The 22,113-nt window shown below is 42.6% G+C and overlaps 1 protein-coding gene across 1 annotated transcript in view; it reads right to left on the reverse strand.

The window, feature by feature from the left end:
* The window catches only part of syt1a (synaptotagmin Ia), a gene marked incomplete at both ends in the record, with an annotated part of 93,448 nt that extends 72,500 nt beyond the window's left edge, over nt 1–20,948 (reverse strand). The window contains 3 exons of the mRNA XM_080754824.1: nt 236–364; nt 5,085–5,257; nt 20,783–20,948. Coding sequence (XP_080610950.1) covers nt 236–364; nt 5,085–5,257; nt 20,783–20,948 — 468 coding nt within the window. The remainder of the gene's footprint in view (nt 1–235; nt 365–5,084; nt 5,258–20,782) is intronic.
* Nucleotides 20,949–22,113: the final 1,165 nt, after the last annotated feature.

The raw sequence follows: 22,113 nt of genomic DNA on the forward strand, positions 1-22,113 counted from the left end.
TAAGGAAAATAAGAACATTATAATGGTGTGTAAAAAAGAAAATCTAAAAGATTAGTGTACGGATAAATTGATGATGACCCATGTATGCAGTACCTGGTCCAGTCTACTCTCAGTTGGTTGACAAAGACACAGGATAGGTCGGAACACCATTAGAGGCTGGGGGGCGGGGGCGACTATACTTACTTTCGCACAACAACGACACACAGTGAGAGCGCTTCGGAGAGCAGTGCCTTACCGTGTTCTCGGTGAAATTGTAATCCAGGGAGTACTGTAATTTGCCCAGTTTCTCTTCCTCCTTGGCTACATCCGGCTCTTTCTCGGTATCGGTCAGCCCTGTCTCTGCGTCATCCTCATCCTTCAAGGCCTGAAGGAAACACCCACCAACAGTCAGAGTCGTCCGCATGGCCGCTGGCACCGGCCCTCCCTGGCCGGCTGTAGCCCCCCCGCCTAGGGCCTGTCAGCCGACCTATACTCCTGTAAAAAGCTGCCTCTCTTTTTTTTTAATTGGGCGGAGGGATAGGGTGAGGGGGAGCAAGCACTAAAATCACCACAGTGGTTAACACCCAGGACATGCTCTGTGATGAACTACAGTATAGCCCGGGCCTACATGGGCCCCATGATGCTTTCTATCAATCTGTGGGTGTTTGGTTTAAAAGGGAGGAAAGATCAAATGATGGCAACCAGAGATGAGAATAATGGGCAAGCATTGGAGAAGGATAGGATAGGAGGAGAGAGAGGGGGGGGAGAGAGAGAGAGAGAGAGAGAGAGAGAGAGAGAGAGAGAGAGAGAGAGAGAGAAAGATGCTTCCGGAAAGATCACAGTGTGACCATTCCCTTGATGTTTATTTCAGGCAGATAAAATCTCTGGCCAAAAAAAAAAGACAGAGAGCGGTAACAGGTGAAGTCGCCCTTTCATCTAGCCATATACAGTAGTTAGGTGACGTTGAGGGGGTGGTGGTGGCATTGGTGGGGGAACAGGGTGAAGCAGTTGTTTATAAGAGAACGCATGCGATTGAAGAGGCAAAAAAAGAAACTTGCTCTCAAGGTCATTCATTCATTGTCAGAGGTTGCCTTCCAAGATGTCTCTTTCTTTAGGCATGCAGATAGGGCTGTCACGATTATGACATTTTACATTGTCACTCAAATAATTACGATTAACGATTTAATTGTGTTTTTGTCGTAGACAATTACATTCCTGTTTGACTTGTAGGCTTTGAAGTTGCACATGGCAGAAATGACAGATAAGCTAAATATACAAAGAAATTACTTACATATTTGACAACTTTATACTTGAAAAAGAACATTTATAGTGGAAATAGCCGATCTACAAGCTCACAACAAGTTGTGAGCTTATAGATCGGCTAGTTCCACAATTTTTTTTAAACGTTTGAAAACGTCATCATGTAAACGATTATGACGATTATGACAAAAATAATTGCGATTATGTCAAATAATTGCAGTTAGACGATTATTATGTAATAATTGTGACAGGCCTACATGCAGAGCATTCCCAGTAGCACAAACCAGTGCTCCCATGTGACCCCAGTCTCATATCGCCCCCCCCCATTCAGACACAGTCACATTGTCGTCATAACCCTCAGCTCAATGTGTTTTCCCCCAACGCCGATGGGTACAGTAGCTAGAAGCGTCATGCCAGCGGTGGGTGGTGGGTGGGTAGGTGTCGGTAAGAGGGGGTTGAATGGACATCAGGCCCTGCTTCCTATCGGTCTGTCAGGTTGCTTGTGTGAAAGCAAAAAAAGCTGAACAACATTGATTTTTTACTTTGAATGTCTACTGAGTGGAGCGCGTTGGTCTCCGCCCTCTTACGAGCACGTCCAATTTCGATGGGATTTTGAAGTGTTTTTTTCCCCCTCCACTCCCAGAGTGGAGGGGGATGAATAGTTTCATCTCAAGAGGAGGAAAGGTAGAGCAGGTAAAATGATTGAGGAAAAGATAGCCACAGATTACTGGCTGACTTGAAAGTGCATCAGGTCTTCCCGTGATGTTAAACCAACCATGCATCTTTTTTTCTTCCTGGCTAGACAGACGCAGATGCAAAATTCTGTGTGAAAATGTTCCTCTTTCATTGCCAGTTTCAAAAGAAAATGTCCTTGTAGAGCCTCTCAATCATTCCACGTTAGCTGCTGGGCACTTGTTTGAAATGTAAATGGAATGGTTCAGAAAGCAGGAGACGTTCGCTTGGCAAGAAATCAATGTGGTTCAGCCTTGTCAAAGCGTACCCAGTGCTTCTTTCATACATTCATATATATATGTGCATATGCAGGTTTTTATGCACATATATACAATAGATATACATGTACTGTATGCATAGTTACATATATTTGGTTTCACGGGAGTAAGTTGTTGTCAAGAGGCTATAAGAAAAAACACATCAGAGCAGCAGGCTTAGGAAGATCCAACAGCAATGAGGAACCTACCGCCAGTGACCATCCCGAACAGTCATCAGACACAACACAGATAAGGAGGACATAGAAGGAAGAAGCACAAATTAAAACAACCACACACAGGAATTAACACACACCAGAGTGTGGGCACACCCAGGAGAAATGACTGCTTGGCTGAGGAGCAGCTGGCTCCAGCGGGCAGAGGGACTTGGGGGGCAGTTACACAGTGAAATCTTCAGTTAATTTAACCACTTGAACCCTAGCATCCCCATTCTGAGACAGCTAATCTACAAGCTCACAATGTGGCACAATGCGACTCATGGTGAACTAATAGATTGGCTGTTTTAGGTGAAGATATTTGGTGTAGAGCGAGTATAGAGCCTTTTGGGAATCTGGTCAATTAACAAATATAACCAGAGGACATATAAATGTCAATTTGTACACAGAGTTAAATGAACACTGAGAATTTGACTATGTAACTGCAACACCTTCGGTCTGAAATTAGGCATAGGTCTTAGCAAAAATATAAATGCTTATTGCTTTAGTAGTAAGCTGTAATGACAAGGATGTTGTGGTGTATACCACCATGATTTAAGCTGCTGTATTTTTTTAAATCTATTTAAATCAGTGGAGAGGAGTGTCTTCAACAATATGTGTTACAGTAGTTGTAATCAAGTGTGAGCCCTCAAATAATTCTATTCATTTCTGTCAGATGAATAGTAAGGGGATTTTATAAGATATTTCACCAATCTGCAAAGTAAATCGTTAACTTAAAGCATATTTATTTTCACTTAAAGCATATTTATTTTCTGTGTTTTTTTCCTGTATAGTAAAGTTAATGGGACGCAAACTTTCATCAGTTTTTTATGAAGTTTCCCCCGGGAGTTGAATTTCAACCTTTTAGTACATATTATTACACACCTTTAAAAACACATTGGTGAAGAAATTTCTTGGTAACGATTTAGTTCACAGATTTTATTATGTTTCCCTTATTAGAAGTCTGATGTACTTCTGAAAAGAGGTGTTGGCACGGAATAGACCCGCAAAAAGGGAAATTTACTCAGCAAAATGAAGATCCCAAGAATGTCAGTATTGAGATTCTTTCATTCACACAAGTAAGTATGCTATCCCAGGTTTTAAGCACTCCACATCCTCCCGTCCCTTTATGTTTCTTTTGAAGTGAGCGTTCAATTGGTTCCCACACAGTTTTGTGATTTTAGGTGATGGTCATTTCTCTGGGTAGATGCCGCTGCATTAGACAGCAAACCTAACTCAGCACTCATAGCACAAGTGAACTGCATTTACAAAAGGAAACACTCACAGGTATAGAAATAAAAGAGAGCATGAGGAGATATTCACTCTTTTTTTGCTTTTTTTCTGAAGCCAACTTTATGGCTGGCTTCCTTAAAGCAGTGGTTCTCAACCAGTGGGTCGGGACCCCCAGAGGGGTCCCCAAATTATTTGGAGGGGTCCCCAGATGATTCACTTAATGTGCAACATTGTTTTCTCACTTAACAGTAAACAAACCAACATCAAGTTTAAGTGTATAGAGAGAATATGCACATGTCTAAAGTGACAATTTAAGGACGTTTTAATATCTCTAAAATGACAAATTAAACATTGGCCAAATTGTCAAATATTAGAGGTAGAAATTGTGAAAATATGAAAACTATTTTCACAATAGAACCGTGTTATACAAAATGTAATGCCTCAACTCTTAGTGCTTGTCAGGGTGGGGGTCCCCAATTAAAATATGATTATTTTGGGGGTCGCGGCCTGAAAAGGTTGAGGACCACTGCCTTAAAGGATCATACCAGTGTCAATACATGTTATATTCTATTCACATCTTTTCCCATATTATCGCACATAAATATAAATTTACCCAGTTGATGTAGCCATCAACATTACAAATTACACTGCATGTTCTTCAAAGTCTCTGAAATCCTACCAAACTAGCTGAGATAATGTTTGGTAAACATCACTGATAAATAAGTCAAGGACGTTTGAATGTAGTTCATAAATCAATCTTTTCTATAGGAGCTATTTTCCGCTAGACTTCTCTGTCTTTAAAAGCTAAACCAAACAAAACCAAGGTATACTTTGTAAAATGATCTGTAGAAATATCAAGTATATTGAATCATATTCAGTGAGCTAAACATGCCAGACCACGGGTATGGTCCTTTAAACTGTCCTGTAATTAGAATAGGTGATTTAACTTGATGGTACTATTGTACAGTATTTACATACAGTATTGTATGTAAAGACTAATGAGGCCTTTTCGATGGCTGTATCTGCTTTGTTTTGAACATTTCCAAACATAACGTGTTGATTATATTTGAAAACCAAAAAAGAAAACAAAGAGAGAGGGAAAAAAAAAAAAGAAATCAATCTGCCATCACAGAACAACACTTAAAGACGCATTGAAATAAATTGAAGCAATCATTTGGGGGAATTGTAATACAGAATAGAGAACAATACTGAATAGATGAATACAGAATAGAGAACAATACTGAATAGATTTGAGATCTACCCTAGGGAGAGTCAACGATTGCTGAAATAATAGCGTTGATCATGAAACAGGAGGCAGCTACACAACTTAACAGCATAGAGTATAGCATTGAAAGAGATTTTTAAGTAAACTTTGATATTCTTTTTCAGGATTAGTAGTTAGTGTCTTTACCTCGGTTTTGGCTCCGTCATTAACATCCATCATGTTGATGGCATTCTTCCCTTTGTCTTTGCCCTTCTTTTTATTTTTCTTCTTGAATATCCATTTTTTGCAGACACAGAAGCAGCAAGCCAACACCAGGATGATGGCCACGAAGGCAATGGAGACAATGGCCCATGATGGTACTGTGGAGGGGACACAAACATATTTGTAATAAAAAAAAAAAACATGCAACATAAAACTAGAAATGTTGTTTTGCCAAGGGCCTCTAAATTTGATCAGAGGTGGGGGAGCAAACTTTTAAAATATATTTGTACAGAACCCCTTAACTCTGCCGACTTTATGGGTTCTGTAACTTTTATATAGGACTCTGCATTTTGACTATGAATCATAATTGACAATTGCTTGTATTATTACATTAAAGTCAGTGCGTTGAAACACACGCAGGCTTAGTCCTGCACAGAAATATTTGGATTTTCACTCGACAATTGCGCCAGCCTTCATGAGTAATATGTCAAATTGAACATACAGTAAGATGTGGAACATTGTGCTCTACCAAAAAGGTTCCACTCAGGTGAATAGGCTGACTTTCACAACATAAAATCAAAACAAAAAATTGAATTCATTCAACTTATTTTCAGGAGCAGGAATACAATTCTACAAGAGAATATAGGAGACTTGATGTTGATAGGTCATGTGTTTGTCACACAACTCTCCTCTAATGTCCGGGTCATAATGGGATGCAATCAGAATACCAAACCAACTGAAATCTAACCAAATCTCTAAATGTTTTTCTTCGCTATTTATGCATAGTTTACTTTAACCTCAACGACAGGCGGATGAAGAGTCAAGGGAGGGATAGGGTCCATCTGTGACAGCTCACGCTGACAGGTAGCTATACACAGTATACAGTGTATCCAGAAGAGCTGTCTGTAGAGTCATCTGGGCACCAATCAGGAATGCGAGTTAAAAGGGTCATGTTGTTGATGAGTGTAGCCCTCTTGCTCTTGAACATTACCAAATTGATTCAAAACAGCTTTTGCATGTCCGCTGTGGACCATCACGAAGTTGCACGGTGCACAATAGCACTACATGGGCAATAAGAGCCTATCTAGAGATAAATAGTGTAAGTGCCTCTATTTATAATTTAAACTGCTGTCTCTAACTCTCTGTCCCTGTCTGTGTCTTGTGTCTTTTTGGGGTCCTCCCTATGTTCCCCAGGTTCTATGTTCCCCACTCCCCCCCCCCAAAAGGTTCTATGTTTCCCAGGTTTTATGTTCCCCACCCTCCCCCCAAAAAGTTTCTATGTTCCCCGCTCAATGAAAAAAAAGGATCTACATTCCCCACTCATAAAAAGGTATATGTTCTCAAATCAAATGCAGGAAATGGTGTGACATCTGGGCACTAAGAAATAACATGTGGGCAATTCTATTTTAGGTGCCCAGTTGTCCAGGTGCCTACATGTCCCTACCTCTAGTGCCCAGATGTCCAGGTGCCCATTCATCCAGATGCCCAGTCAGAACAAAAATATGGCGCCCAGATGTCCCTATAGTGCCCTCCTGTCCTAGCCTGGTTCCAGCCCATAGACTCTCAGAGCGGACTGTTTCAGCTGAGTCTGAAACCAGGCTACTCCTGTCCCACTAGTATTCGTAATTTCTCCCCATTATTGTGTGTGTTTAGAGTTGTTATTAATTTGTTATTAATTGTTATTGTCTCCACCAGCCGAAGGCTGAGGGAGAGTATGTTTTCCCCTCCGTCCGTCCGTCCGTGCGTCCGTGCGTCCGTCCGTGCGTCCGTGCGTCCGTGCGTCCTCGCAGTTTGTGAACAGCTAATCTCAGTCACCGTTGGCCCGATCGCTGCCAAACTGAGCACACACACTCCCTGGATGCCAATCTAGAACCTCTGCCCCACATTTTTCAAATCAGCCTCATGGTGGCGCTATAACAGGCCGATTTGTGTGGCCTGGTTGTTACCAGCTAATCTCCGGCGCCGTTGGCCCGATCGCTGCCAAACTGAGCACACACACTCCCTGGATGCTAATTCAGAACCTCTGCCCCACATTTTTTAAATCAGCCTCATGGTGGCGCTATAACAGGCCGATTTGTGTGGCCTGGTGGAGACCTGTGCTCGGAAGAGCACTGCTTCTAGTTAAAGTAATGTTTCCTGCATTTTTGGATGAGCGAGGAACATGGAACCTTTTTTAAGTTGAGCGGGGAACACAGAACTTTTTTTGTGGGGGTAAGTGGGGAACACAGAACCCGGGGGACATAGGACCTTTTTGGGGTAAGCGGGGAACATAGAAGCTCTTTTGTGAGGGGAAATGGGGAACATAGAATCTGGGGAGCATAGGTACGGTCCCATCTTTCTCCCTCTGTGTGTTTGTTCTTATTACTACACCTGTGCGAATGATATGATGCAGATTTGTGTTATTGGCTTATTTAAAATAAATCCCCTTTACTATTGCAGAGGCTTAAAAAAAGAAGATGAAGAAAAACGTTTCAGTCAACTGTGTGCCAAACCAACCGCTAAGCCGGAGTTAAAACCATCTAAGGTCTTCTAATTGACTGGCATATTTCTTTCAAAAGCAGAGAAGAAAGACATAGCTCACTCCTCTGCCCGTTCTCAAAAGAGTCCTAACGATCACCCCAGACGTGCTCTGGCAGGGCAACACCTCACTGAACATCCTCAGCCAGTTTAGTGGAAATAACAGAAGCATTTTGCTCTTGCCATTTAAACGAAACATTCTCTGACAACTGACACTCTCGCGCCAGTCACCACAGGACTGGCACAGGGAGTACTGGTAATTGTGCACGCCGGCAATAGGGCCGTGTCCAAGTCAATGATGCAGAACCACTGAACAGGGTTATGCGGTTCTGGTACACCTCACTCAAGTGCACTGGGGCCACCGTGCATGCCTCAAACCTCATGTCAAATCATTCCTACCGAGCTTGTAAGGTAACAGAAATCCTCATCAGCACAATTATTGTAAGTTTTGAGGCTTCCATTTGGGAGCGCTTCGCTGTTTCTACGTGTCATCTTTTCGACACCCAAACCTAACCCTTACCCTAACCTCCGTGGGGTGAGTCGCTAACCCTCCCGAGGCTCCTTTGTCGAAATGATGGTCGTTCGAAAGAGCGAGATTTCCCCCTTCCATTTCACCCGTTTCTCTAAAAAAGGAGAGTACATTCAGTTCCCTCCAGTTTGTCTGTGATGTGATTTCTTTGGGCAGGTGGTAGCACTTCAGAAATGAACCACTACATAATGAAATCAAGTATTTTGTGTTTTGTTGGCACTGCTTACTGTGTGTAATATCTGAGTGAAAAGATTTGATTAGCAGTTGGGAGTCTTCCAAGGCACAGTTTGTTCTAAATGACTGCGACCCTAGTCAAACGGGACAACCTGTAGGCCAGTCCAACATTGACAAGAACGCAGCAAGGACCCCCGGCCAGCTGCCAGGCACACACTACCCTACACACAGCAAACCTGACAAACCATCCCGTTTGCCTAAATGGCACAATAACCCATATACTGTACATACACACACAGGCAGGGCAAGTGGGTTATTGAACGTATCACAGAGATGGTGAAGAGCCCAGATGGGCTGGAAATAGGATGGAAACTCAGCAGCAGACGACCGTGTTCAGCAGTCACTGCTCACCTCTTCTTTTTCAGTAGAGTGGGAAATAAACAGTCAGTCAATTTTGTGAGCACATTTTGATTTGGTCCATATTTATTCCACTCAAAAAAATGTTGATGTTGATAGCATAAAATAGGAAAATGATAGTGGTGGTTCAGTCAGGTAACTCACGATATATTGAACAATGTTTATGATTATTATTAATGAGTATACAAGTGTGTATGTCACATTTAATTTGGCGTTTCGACTCTGCTAAATATTCTCCCTGCTAAGCAGCAAGCAGCACAGAAGCAGAACATCATTAACCATAATGAGCAGGGAGCTATATAGATATATAAACAACCTCCAATGGGGAACAGAGTTAGCAGAGCCTACTGGTGGTGCTGGGGAGGTGGTGGGGGCAAGCAAACACAAGCAACAGTCCAGGCAAGAGCAGCAGGTAGAATGACTGGGCGGGCTTAAGTAGTTGGCAAATGATCAGCTAACTGCCATGTCGGCCAATGACGTAGGGTCTGGCATAATAGTGAGTATTAGTGTCCTTATACACCTGCAATGCAATGTACCCTCTCGAGTATACCTGCCTGAACTAACTTCGCGGGCTACGTATCATTTATCTTTAAACTGCTTTGGGTCAGCTCTTGAGAAAAAAAGAAGGCCTCACCCCTATGCTATGCGTCCTCCCATATCCACTCGAAATGTTATTAAAAAGATTCCAGTGTAACAGTGTGACAGACTTTCAGTTCTGCTGTGAAGACTTTATCTTTGGTGCAGAAGAAAGCCCTATCAGAAGAGAAACAAACATTACAGTTCATCTCCTTTTGGTTTTGGCTCAGCAGCATTCAGCCACGCTTCCCTCGCCGTGGTCATGAAAAATCAATGCTCCGTTGACAAAATCAATAAGCACTCTCCTCCAAGGAAAAACAGTGAGTGATGCTCTAAAATAACTTTAGGATCTACAGCTTTTGCCCTTTGCTTGGAGTGTTGTTGTGATGCAAGAGGCACCTTGTAGAAGATGCCGTCCCAAACCGCTGGTCTCCTATTCACAAACGTAAAACTCTAGTGGACTTTATTTTTGGGCAGTGCTAACCGCTCCTATTGTACATCTGGCTCTGTGTGTATGTCCCTATGTCTGTATGTCCCGCAAAGCTTGGCATTGGCCAAGCTTCGAGGGACGTTTTGGCATGTATGTACACTAGGGGTGTAACCATAACGATACATTTAACAGCGATACGATACGATACATGGACGATATTGGTTAATTCATGGCATCAATCAATTCAAGTATCATTTAATCATTGATACTATTCAATGATTTAAAATCGATATAGTAACTATTTAGCAAAGAAATTGAAAGTGTGTGAAACGTGTTGGGAAAAATGTATCATTATGGATATACAGTAAATAAGTAAACACAGTGATTCTCTCAAATACGAATGTATAACATTTTAGTTATTTTGAATAAAAAATAAATACCGGTAAGAATGAAAACAAATGAGATGAATGTGATGTTTAAAGCTAAATATAAAAGAGAATAACGTTGAACCTTGGAGCAGGAGCACTGGTCTCACAATCATATAATTCGGGGATACTGTAACTGTAACGTGACTGGACATTTTCTAACCCCCCCCCCCCCCCCCCACTACGCGTGCGTGCGTGCGCGCGCGCACGCACGCACGCACGCACGCACGCACGCACGCACGCACGCACGCACGCACGCACGCACACACGCACACACACACACACGCACACACACACACACACACACACACAAATTTGCACACAAACAAACATAAGTTAAGGAGCCTATCTTTTAATGAAAGTGTCGCAGATGTTGGCAGGTTCATGTTTCAAGCCTGAAAGCATGTACTGATAAGCAGCCTCCCCACTGAGGGACCTGCAGAGCAGTGACACGTTTTCAAATAAAAGCTCTGATACACAAATTACACGTTGAATGGATTAATATACTGTAGCATATGCCTCGAAATAAACAGGCCTATCAAACAGTGGCATTTTGACATTTTCACAACAAACAACACTATTGTAGGCCTACATACTGTACTGTATATGTCTGGCTTTGTGTGTCCCTATGTCCCTCTGTCCGTGTCCCTATGTCCCCATAGTTGTCCCCCATGACTAACGTCATAGGGTACGCAGAGACCGACATCACCACAGGAGAGAACGACCCATACAAGAAGATGTGCACGCATGTCGTGTTTGATACCATGCGAGACACAGGTGCGATTTCTTTTTTATATAATCACATTTAATCGTTCAAAATGCTTATGTCAATGTTTTGTTATATTACGGTCTGATGAAATGGCATTCGGCCAGCTGCTGTAGCAATCAATGTATTTAACTGGCACTCTTATCTTATTCAGCACCCGCACGTGCCTTTCAATGAAAGACACCTTTGGCTTTGTGTTCCCTTAATTAAGGGAACCCGAGTCCCAGAAAGCAATGAAAGCAATTACATTGTGCCTTGAGAGAGAAAGAGTGAGAGAGACAGAGAGAGATGTGCGCTAGTAGCGGAAGGTGTTTGTGACGTCATCATTGGCACAAAACCATCATCATCACAGAACCCCAACGAATACCGGCTCTTGTCTTTACCAGACAATGCTTCAGGGGCTGTGAATAGCAACGAGTGGCTGATAAACACTGCCTTTTTATCCAAGCGTCTTCAAGGACACAGCAGGGGCCTCTGGCTCAGCCTTAAGTACCATACACTCCCCCTGAGAAACAGCCTCCTGATGAATTTGCTCGAAGCTCTGTCTGAACCCTGCACGCTCTTTATCCAAACTCTGACGAAAGACTGCTGTAGAGTGCATTGCAATTTTACATTTCGTCACTGTCAGGAAGAAACCTTGTATCTCCAAGTTTCAAATTTGTACGTTTTTTTCCGTTAAGTAAAGCCCTGCTTCCTCATACAAGACTGTCGCACAAAACTGGTGCGAGGCGTTGTGTGCTTGTAGAACCACTATTTTCACTATTTTAAAAGAACAGGTTTTGGACATACAAGGTTTCCACCCGACAACGTTTTTTACGTTTCAGACAAGATCCTTTATGAAAACCCCCACACAGAGAATTGACACGTCGTCGATACTGTCGTTGTGTGACCCATACACGAGATCTTAGATGTTACATTCGAGCTGGATCAAAGGTCACATGGTAGAATTCATGGCACAAAGCAAAAGTCTGAATTTACTCAATTTAAGTTATTGTCATTGAGACAAAGTCTTCAATTTTGTCACATTAAAGAAATTGTTCGCCATTCAGAGATTTAGTCGTTAGTATTCTATTCTAACATGCCTTTGTGCTAAATACAGAAATAAGCATCCATATGTGAAAATGCAAGACTGTAGTAATAGTAATGATTTAATGCCAAAATGTTCCATTTTACTACAAACAGGACTGTCAGTGGTGATAACAAAAACAAACTGCTGATTTAGACATCTAATCAGTCCAGTTAAATTACATCTGAAGATATAGCAGGTTGTTGGTACATCTTTAGCATATTCCATGCAGCTGCTCATCTGCTAATAAGTCCATCTGGACAGCAAGCTACAGTGCTAATCGGTCACTACTAGGACACTGCAAATAATCGTTATACATTGAACTGGGATATGTGGTTACTGCTATTGTTGGGGCCAGGGCTCCAGACTAACTTTTTTCACCTACGTCCCGGGACCGTCCCAAAATACAAATTGAACCGTCCCCAAATGAATGTAATCCGTCCCAAATAATAATAATAAAATAATAAATTATTGCAGGTCTATTAGTATTACCCTTATAATAATATTTATTATTATTGTTATTGTTGTTATTATATTGTTGTTGTTGCTGGTGAAATTGGCTTGACAATCCTTTCTATTTTTATACTGTCATTTGTGGCTTCTAAAAATCTTACCTCAGCCAGTTTGCTGGTGTGATTGTCATATACGGTAAACTAAAGAACCAATCATGCACGACTGTTGGAGGAATTACGGTAAAACTGGGTTTGTACTTTGTCCGTACGAACGTGTTGCGCGTTAATCTACAAGCCTACAACTAGACACATCCTCGGGGCTTTGAGGGCTTTTAGATCGTCTATATGCTCACCGCACCGCACAACACCGTCGTACTGAAAGAAGTATAACCAGTGCCATGCTTGATCGAGTGGAGACGCGTGCAGTCTGCTTTTTGGGTCCGTTGCACGGCTGGTTGTGATGAAGTTGATTAGACGAACATAAGTAACGTCTTGTATTTGGGAATATAGGCTATAGGTTTATAGAGATGACAAAAGTTAAACAAACCGTTGATTTACTTACAATGTGTCCTACTCCTATATTCAAACAACTGCTCGTGCTGCTCACTAAACGTAGGCTATGTGTCTGTGCTTGGTGCGTTGACATCGCGTTCCGTTTTACATTTTCATTAATAATCACAATCCAAATCATATAACGTTACTCTTTATGTGGCGAAGCAGGGGGCGCCGGGGCGGGGATGCTAAGATTTATCTCTCAGCCACAGCTTGTAGATCGGCTATTTTCCACTAGTTGTAACCCAGATTGACAGTCTGTTCTCTGCCTCATTTTGCTGGTTAATCTCTTCAAATAGCGCAGCATTTTAGCAACTAAGTTCTACCTGAAAAGGATGATCAGCACTGCCTGTGGTAACTTCTTAAACATTCTGTTTACATCATATTCATTTTCTGTGAGTCTCATGCTGCGAGTTTGCACACCGTGGTTTGAGCAGTGACATTGATATGCGCCGTTGGCTCAAAAAAATCCTCTACGTCCCGTCTGCGTCCCAGGGGAGATTAATTTGCGTCCCAAATATATATTTTTACGTCCCCGGGACTTCGGGAGTCCCTTAGTCTCGAGCCCTGGTTGGGGCACTTTAATATTGAGGGACAGCGAATACAATTCCCGGCACCGGCGGGTGCTGCGACACTGCCGCGGCAGGTGCCGGCCGTTACCTAACCCTAACCATAACCCTAACCCTAACCCTAACCTTAACCTCAGTAAAACTATACCTAAACCTAACCTTAACCCTAACCCTAACCAGAGTAAAACTATACCTAATCCTAACCCTAACCCCGGTCCTACCTGCCGGGGCGTGCGTTCGAACTGCCGGTCGTGTTCTGTGCATGTCGCGGCAGACGCCGGTGCCGGGAAGTGTATTCGCACTTTCTGTTAATATTAGCTCTCTCTCTCTTGCACTTGTCAAGATTACTTTATATTTCACCACCCAACCCAAGTGTTACGTAGGTGACTTGGTGCTGTTGTATTAAAGTATTTTGAACTAGAAAAAAGAATTGTTGCTTTACGAAGCACATTTATAGGGTACATAATTGAACAGAATACCACCAGCCTGTATAGGGCGCAGCAGTGGGCGTGGTTTACTGGTGCCACTGAAAACTCTCCCATAAATTTTCGCCATAGACTTTTACAAAAATATCTATCGCTATATACATTATTTTAAGCCTAGAATCAAGCCATCCGGGATGTAGATCTCCTATTTTCACAATTTCTGCCTCTAATATTTGATCATTTAATTTGTCACTTTAGAGGTATTGAAAAGTCCTTAATTGTCACTTTAGAAATGTGCATATACCCTCTATACACTTAAACTTTATGTTGGTTTGATTACTTTTGAGTGAAAAACACTCAAAACCCCCCCTGGGGGTCCCGACCCACACGTTGAGAACCACTGCCCTATAGCAGGCTAGTTTGTGTGTTTAATGTTGTATGTGGGTAATATACAGCCTCTGCAGCCCACACTAATCAAATGTGACAGAACCCGGATGGTCAATTAACCTTGACATTACATCTTGTTATGCCAGTGAGAGCAACACCCAGCCAGTCCATGGCCTTTTCCCACTGTGGGGAGTCTAAGCCAGTGGTTCCCAAATGGTGCTGTGCTGTGAGACAAGCCCAGGTGTGCCCTTGGATTTTATGACAACCACACATCATTAATGCTATAAACTGTAAATGCCATTATAAAACAAGTTATGCCTACTAATATATATCACTCCTCATGCACTGAAGGAAGCATGAGCTCAGTTCAGGGCCCTCCCCAGGTTGGCAGAGGGAGAGCAGAGCCCAGGATTACAGCGGGTGTGTGTGTGCGTGTGCGTGTGCGTGTGTGTGTGTAACAGTATTAATTATAAATGTGTATAATTACACAATGCGGAGCGTTCAAAGCTACACCGGTTACATACCATATAAATAATAATATTGCCCCACATAATCGGATCGGTCATTGATTGAGTGTGCCTTGGAAACAAAAACGTTTAAAACCACTGGTCAACTCTTAGGCTGACTGCTCTAAATACCTATTTTTAGATGTATATTGTACTTTTTACTCCACGACAATTATTTGAAAATGTTAATTACAGGTTACTTTGTAGATTTAGATTATTATTACAAAACATAAGTACACTAACCACTTCAGCCCTATAAAACAATTATGCGTTGCAGTAGCTCATATTCTGTCAGTCAGAAGGTCCCTGGTTTGAATCTCGACTCATCCAGGCTTCATTTAAATTGCTGCACAGGTATCATGACTTTAATTTAATCAGTGACCATTAATTAATTAATGTCCACTATACAGATGTCCTATAATGAAACAGGAGTGTGGTGCATGACAGAAGCCCAACATGTTATGCTTTTCAGCAAACTTAAACCAGGCTGTTGTAGCTGAATGTGTAGAGAGGACACCCAGGGAACAGGTCATACTAGGGGTGTAACGATATAGTAACTGTATCGAAATATCGTTTTTAACATAAAAAATCGAAGTATACCTAAATGAAAACAGCTAAAATCGAATCGTATCGTTTTATTTTGTATCGTATCGAATCGGCAGTGCAAAGAATCGATTGTATCGATACTACCTATTTGGGCATTGTATTTAGCATTTTTAAGAAGAAAAATGTAAACGGAGGGTTTTAATTACTTTTCCTTTCCATATAGCTACACTGGTCTATCGATAAATGTGTGTAATCTCTGGGTTCATGTCAAGGTGCAGGTTTGTCATTATACAATGTCCATGTATTTGGCAGATAATCACTGTGTTTAGTTATTTATATCCATAATAATACATGTTTCCCTTAAAAACCTGCACTATCCACACTTTTCACACAGATTTAATTTCTTTGCTAAATAGTTACTATATCGATTTTAAATCATTGAATCGAATCGTATCGTATCGCCATGAATGAACCAATATCGTCCATGTATCCTATCGTCAACCATTTATCGTGATATGTATCGAATCGCTATTAAAATGTATCGTTACACCCCTAGGTCATACTGTAGGTTCGATTCTAGGCACTGGATAAACCGCCTGGCCAGGAATAGTGATGATAAGATATAGCCTAAAGAGCCAATTCATACTCCACTTTCAGAGCAGAGTTTATTTCGGTTCGGCTCTGTCCAAACTAATATGACGTCAATTCAACTCGGCTCTAAAAGTCGAGTATGCATTGGCCCTAATCTATCTATAAATGCGAGAAGTCTCTGCGTGTGTGTCTGTCTGTCTGTGTGTCTGTAATCCGCGTATCTCGAGAACCGTTCGTCCCACCGGCTTCAGATTCGGCACGCGCGTTCCCCGCCGCGGCACGGAGTGCAGTGCCGGGTCTCGACACGACCCGACGCGCGGTTTTCCCGAACCGGCGCGAAACGTTCGGAATCTCCTTATGCGGGGTTGATTGTTGACATCAGGCTGTTCCGGAGGAAATCGGCGAAAGCTCTGACTCATTGTGACATCACTTCATAAAAGGCTCTGACATCACGTACGCCACATGAGTCAACAAAAAATCTCTGAATATCTCCATATATAGCATATATGGGCATAAAATGGACGCAGAATCACAAAGATCTCCATATACGGGCATAAAGGGACACAGACAGACGGATACAGAGATCTCCATAAATGGGCATAAAATGGACGCAAATGGCATATATGGGCATAAAATTTACGCAGAATCACAAATATCTCCATATACGGGCATAAAGGGACACAGACAGACAGATACAGAGATCTCCATATATGGGCATGAAATGGACGCAAATAGACAGATATCTCCATATATGGGCATATATGGGCATAAAATGGACCCAGAACTATATCTGCAGTGATCTCCATATATGGACATAAAATGGACACTGACAGACAGACAGACAGATAACAGATATCTCCATATATGGGCATAAATGGACACAGGCAAACAGATGGTCAAAACGGGTCCTATGACAACAGGTATAATGGGGTTTGCATTAAAGCGCGGGGCATTCATTCCCTATTTACATCGTTCCCGAGTTGGCCAGGTCGCCGACTAGACGCTGGGCCGCCCGAAGAGCTTCTAGTTAGAATAATTGTCTTTGTCAATTTGAACAAGAGTTTGAAATCGACATAATAAGAAACATAATAAAGACATGCATTATTGCATTTTAATAGCCACATCCACAAAGAACTAGAACTGTGCTCAGCTCTTTCCAATGCTCATTTGTTAATTGCAAAGTATTTTCTCTCTCAAGTTCACTCTATTATGTTTCTATGGCTTAATGTGCATATTGCATATTGGTTTTTTTCTCAAAAACTTTTGGTAATTTTATCATCTAATCAGGCTTTTATGAACACCCTGAACAGTTTTTAATTAGCTTGATTGAATATTTAGATATTTGATGTAAATGTTACCAGGCTCTCCAGGCCCAGGGCCTCTCCCAACACACACCCATTGTAACTTCAAACTTCATTTTAACCATGATAGATTCATTAAAAACACCCATTATTTTTTCTGGTGACTCATATTACCCTCCTAATATGTGAGCAGGCTGTGTCTTTTCGATAACTTTTTTCATTTATTTTTAATAATTATTTTTTTGTATTTCATTTTTTCCATTTTCCCAAATAATTATTAAAAATAAATGAAAAAAGTTATCGAAAAACACAGCCTTTGAAGTTACAATGGGTGTGTATGTGGAGAGAGGCCCTACCACTGGCTCCCAGTGGAATATCCCTTTAATTGCATATTGCATTGCTTGGCCCCAGTATTTTGTGTTTGAAACAGTGGTTAATTGTTTGGGTCCCGGCAAAGAAACCTAATTTATCCTTGGGTCTCGAGCAAGAAAGTTTGGGAGCCCCTGGCCTGCTCTATAAGCAGGTGTCAGCTGCTGGCTCAGAGAGGCAGGCTGCAGACTGCCCATGCAGCCCCTACTGGTGGTGCATGCCCAGCCCACTCTTCCAGTACCAGGGCAGCGGGCTGCTAAGCAGGCTGGTAAGCGGGCTCGCAGCCAGGCCAGCAGGCAGGCAGAGCAGAGTGGCGACACTGCAAAAATCTTGAGTCTTCTTTTCTTTTAACTCTGAGAGCGTCAAAACAGACCCAGAGTCAAGGGCTTTGTAGCTCACTATTTTTAAAATACGTTTAGTCACAGCTTCACAGAAGCAGAACACCATAGAAATGGCTCCAGGGTCAAATTAACATAATGTTTGAGGAATGGTTTGACGAATTGGCGGCTTCAAAGGGCATACTTGCAACACATTTATTTATTTGTGTATGTATGTATCTATCTATTTAATTGTTTTTTTTATTTTTGGAGCTGTGTGGAACACAAGCTCCCTATACGTGGCCGTGTGTGTGGGTCTCCGTCCGTCCGTCCGTCCGTCCGTGTCTGTAGCCTAAACTTCGGCACGCTACTAGTCCCGCACCATTTACGCCACCCCCGCAATATATACATCAAACCGTGCGGCTCGGCCGGGAATGGTGTGCTAGTAACTTTCTTTCCGATCCGCCTTACAATGGCGACATAATCTGCAAAAAACGACGCTGAATTGTCCCCATTGACTTATAATGGGACAATGCAAGACATCACATTCAAGTATTTTTCTCTCGCAAAGCATAGGAGCTACAGTTTCAAACCTCGGAGAGGAGATTCATAATGATTTTAAGAATGAATCGAAAAATAATTACATCACTCGGCCTCATGGTGGCGCTATAACGGCCCACTTTGCGTTTTGCCCCGTAACTCTTGAACCGTAGATCGGCAAATTAAAATTCTTTTTTCCCTGGATTCCTTGGGTCAAGACGCATCTCCCCATATAGGCCACGCCCATTTGCGCCAGGATAGATTTTCCGCCATCTTGAATTTTCTCCAAAACACACTTTTTGCTCCTTTTCCTACATATTTTCTTCAAATGTCACAAAAATCGGTACACATGATCCTGGGTGACCAGAGAGGTGCTGTTGAGTCTAGCCTGCCCTGAGCATCAACTGCAATACACACACACACACACACACACACACACACACACACACACACACACACACACACACACACACACACAGCTCCACTTCGAACAGAGGTTAGATTTTTTATTTATCTATCAAATGTCAATACTGTGTGTTATTCAGAGTAATGACTTGGGTAGCCAGCAGTTATATTATTAAACAGACTCCTTCAGAGGTTATTTTTCATTGGGAACCTGCAAGCCTGGGGTGTTTAAAGAGCTTGCTGGGGAATTCATTACACTGGTTTTCTCAGCGGCCACCGCTGTCTTCATACATGTCAGAATGTGATTATCAAGACATTATGCACTCATAAAGTGTGTGTGTGTGTGTGTGTGTGTGTGTGTGTGTGTGTGTGTGTGTGTGTGTGTGTGTGTGAGCGTGCGTGCGTGCTTGGGTGCAGTATGTGTGCACGCATGTGCGCGTGTGCGTGTGTATGTGAATTCTGTAACCTGCTCAGTCCTCCTCACAAAGCTTGGGAGAGCTGGCCACGAACGGAATATTAAAAACTCACTTTACATGGTAAACACATGCTGCTTCCCAGATGGAAGGAGGAAATCTTTTTCAATCTCCCAGCACTATAAATCTCTGCGAGGGTAGGATGCTAGCTGTGTCATTTGCAATGCTGCTGAAGCAATAGCCCTCTTCCTTGGGTGCGAGATGTGAGATGTCAGAGTTACTTCAACAACAACCTGTCACTTGTGTCTATATTTAGGATTGTAGATGAATAAAAGTCCCCTGAATATGCTGTCAGTGCTTTATTGATGTTATTCCGTGATGTGTGTGCAGCACAGTGCTGCTGAGACAGTACTGGTTGAAGGCACAGGTGGAAAAAGCCCAAACATGATCTATAAGACGCTATTCATACTTTTCCTGTAAAGATGTTGACTGGTAAAGATGTATAGTCGCAAAATATATTGGGTAAGTTAATACAGTGGTTCTCAAACTTTTTTAATGTCAAGGACCCCCAAATGACTGGGGACCCCCATTTGAAAAGATATGTCAGGGAGCCCCATAAGAGAAGGTTTTTATGGCTCTAGGAGTGATTCCCAACTATATACGGACCCCCATTTAATGGCATTTTATTTCTGGGACCCCAATTAATATAGTAAAATCAATGTTAATGTAACTCTGAGAGTGTTCAAATGGACCTCCATTTCGTTCCATTTGTACATACTGCCTCATGTAACTCTAAACCTATAAGGATCCATTTGGTTAATTTAACTGGGGACCCCCTGAAACTCCCACAAGGACCCCTGGGGGTCCCGGACCCCACTTTTGAGAACCACCGAGTTAATGGACAAAATATATATATATTTGTTTTATTTGGTACAAATCTACAAAAAGCATCAGCATGCAGAACCAGTGGATGAATCATCATTGCTCCTGTGTGGCAGGCAGAGATGGAACCATATCAAAATGTCATGTCACAAGTTCAACTATTGTGATCAACGAAAGAATTACGATTTACGATATTATCGTAATAATCAAAATATCCCCAACATCCATTATCCTGGGGCGTTGCGACGTGTTGTGAGCTTGTAGATGGCTATTTTGAAGGGGAAAAAAAAGTCTGTATCAAGTACATTATTTCCAGGTCTGTTTTACCAATTAATTGAAATGGTACTGGATGTGCAGTACGGCTAAGGTGAATTGATCCCAGTGCATGTCATGACGGAGGATAATTTCACGATAAATCTATCTAATCTCCACGATACGATTATTGTGATTATTATTTTCACCATACACGATAACAACGATTATCGTCCCATCCCTATAGTGACAAGAGAAAGCAGAACATTTACTCACATGGGATTTTGTTGAGCTCATTCATGAACTTGTCCTTGAGCTTGGAGAAAGCCTCGTCCTTCTCCCCGGCTCCCGGGCCAGCCAGCTCCGTGGTGTTGGCACCGCCCGCCGAGGTGGCGGTGGGCGCCGGGGCCGCTGCCAGGGCTTCCCGTCGACTCTCAGTCATGGTGGCGCTGGGGCAGCCAGGCAGATGCTGGGGGGAGGAGGGAAAGAGAGAAAGAAAGGGAGAGAGAGATACGTGTACAGAGAGAGAGGGAGAGTATAGAGAGAGAGAGAGAGAGGGCGAGAGAGAGAGAGGGGGGGGGGGTAGAGGGGAAAAAAAGACAAAATGCAGGGGGGGTGAGATTTGCACGGCTGTGACAGATGTGCGTCAGAGACTCCGCTTTCTGTACTCGTCTGACGAGTGAGCCGAGGCGGTTCGTTATGAGCAGCTGCTGCTGCCTCGGCCTGAGTAAACATCACCTGGAGTTCCAGGTTGAGCCGGCAGGTCCCAGCCGGCCAGGGGAGGGAGATGGGACTGGCGTTCACTCAGAATCCCTCCTCACCCTTACACAAAGTTTAGAGGGGCTGTGAAACCCTACGCCAGGGGTCTTCAACGTTTTCAGACCAAGGACCCCTTAGCTGAGAGAGAGATGAAGCAGGGAACCCCCCCACGACCTTTTCCTAGATTCCATAGTTTCATCTTTTGACAGCACAATCATCAGTGTATTTTGGATTCATGTTAATTTGTGTTTTCAGATATTTAAATGCCCACTTCACCTCTGGAACAACCAGATCAGCATGATGCATCATATGATGCAAAATGCATCACTAGTCATGCTGAAATACTAAAATATCTCAAAACACAGATTGAACAAAATAACAGGATTGTGTTGATCGTGTCCCAAACAACAATAAAATAAGATCTGGTTGTCCCAGAGGTGAAATGGGCCTTTAACCACTTGAACCGTCAATACTTATACAACTTTACCTTTCACTCTGCACTTAGTCTACTCTTTTCCCCCTCTACACCAAAGCTCTTTGCCAAAAATAGCTGATCTACAAGCTCACAATGCCTCGCAGATCTGCAATAGATCTGCTGTAGATCTGCTATAGATCTGCTATTTTTTGGCTAAAGTTCTCCGGATATGGATGCTTGGGTTCAAGTGGTTAATATAAAAAAGTAGAACAAAAAGTTTCTATCACACAAAGATTTGGAGGAACCCCTCCAGTAACTCTGAGGACCCCCTAAGGGTCCCGGACCCCCTGTTGAAGACCCCTGCACCTATATACCTATATGCCAATTTTGCAGTTTGTATTCTGGTACAGGTTAAAAACTACAGATGGGTGAA

This window comes from Nannobrachium achirus (assembly GCF_963921795.1).
Source record: "Nannobrachium achirus genome assembly, chromosome: 23".
NCBI classification, from domain to species: Eukaryota; Metazoa; Chordata; class Actinopteri; order Myctophiformes; family Myctophidae; genus Nannobrachium; species Nannobrachium achirus.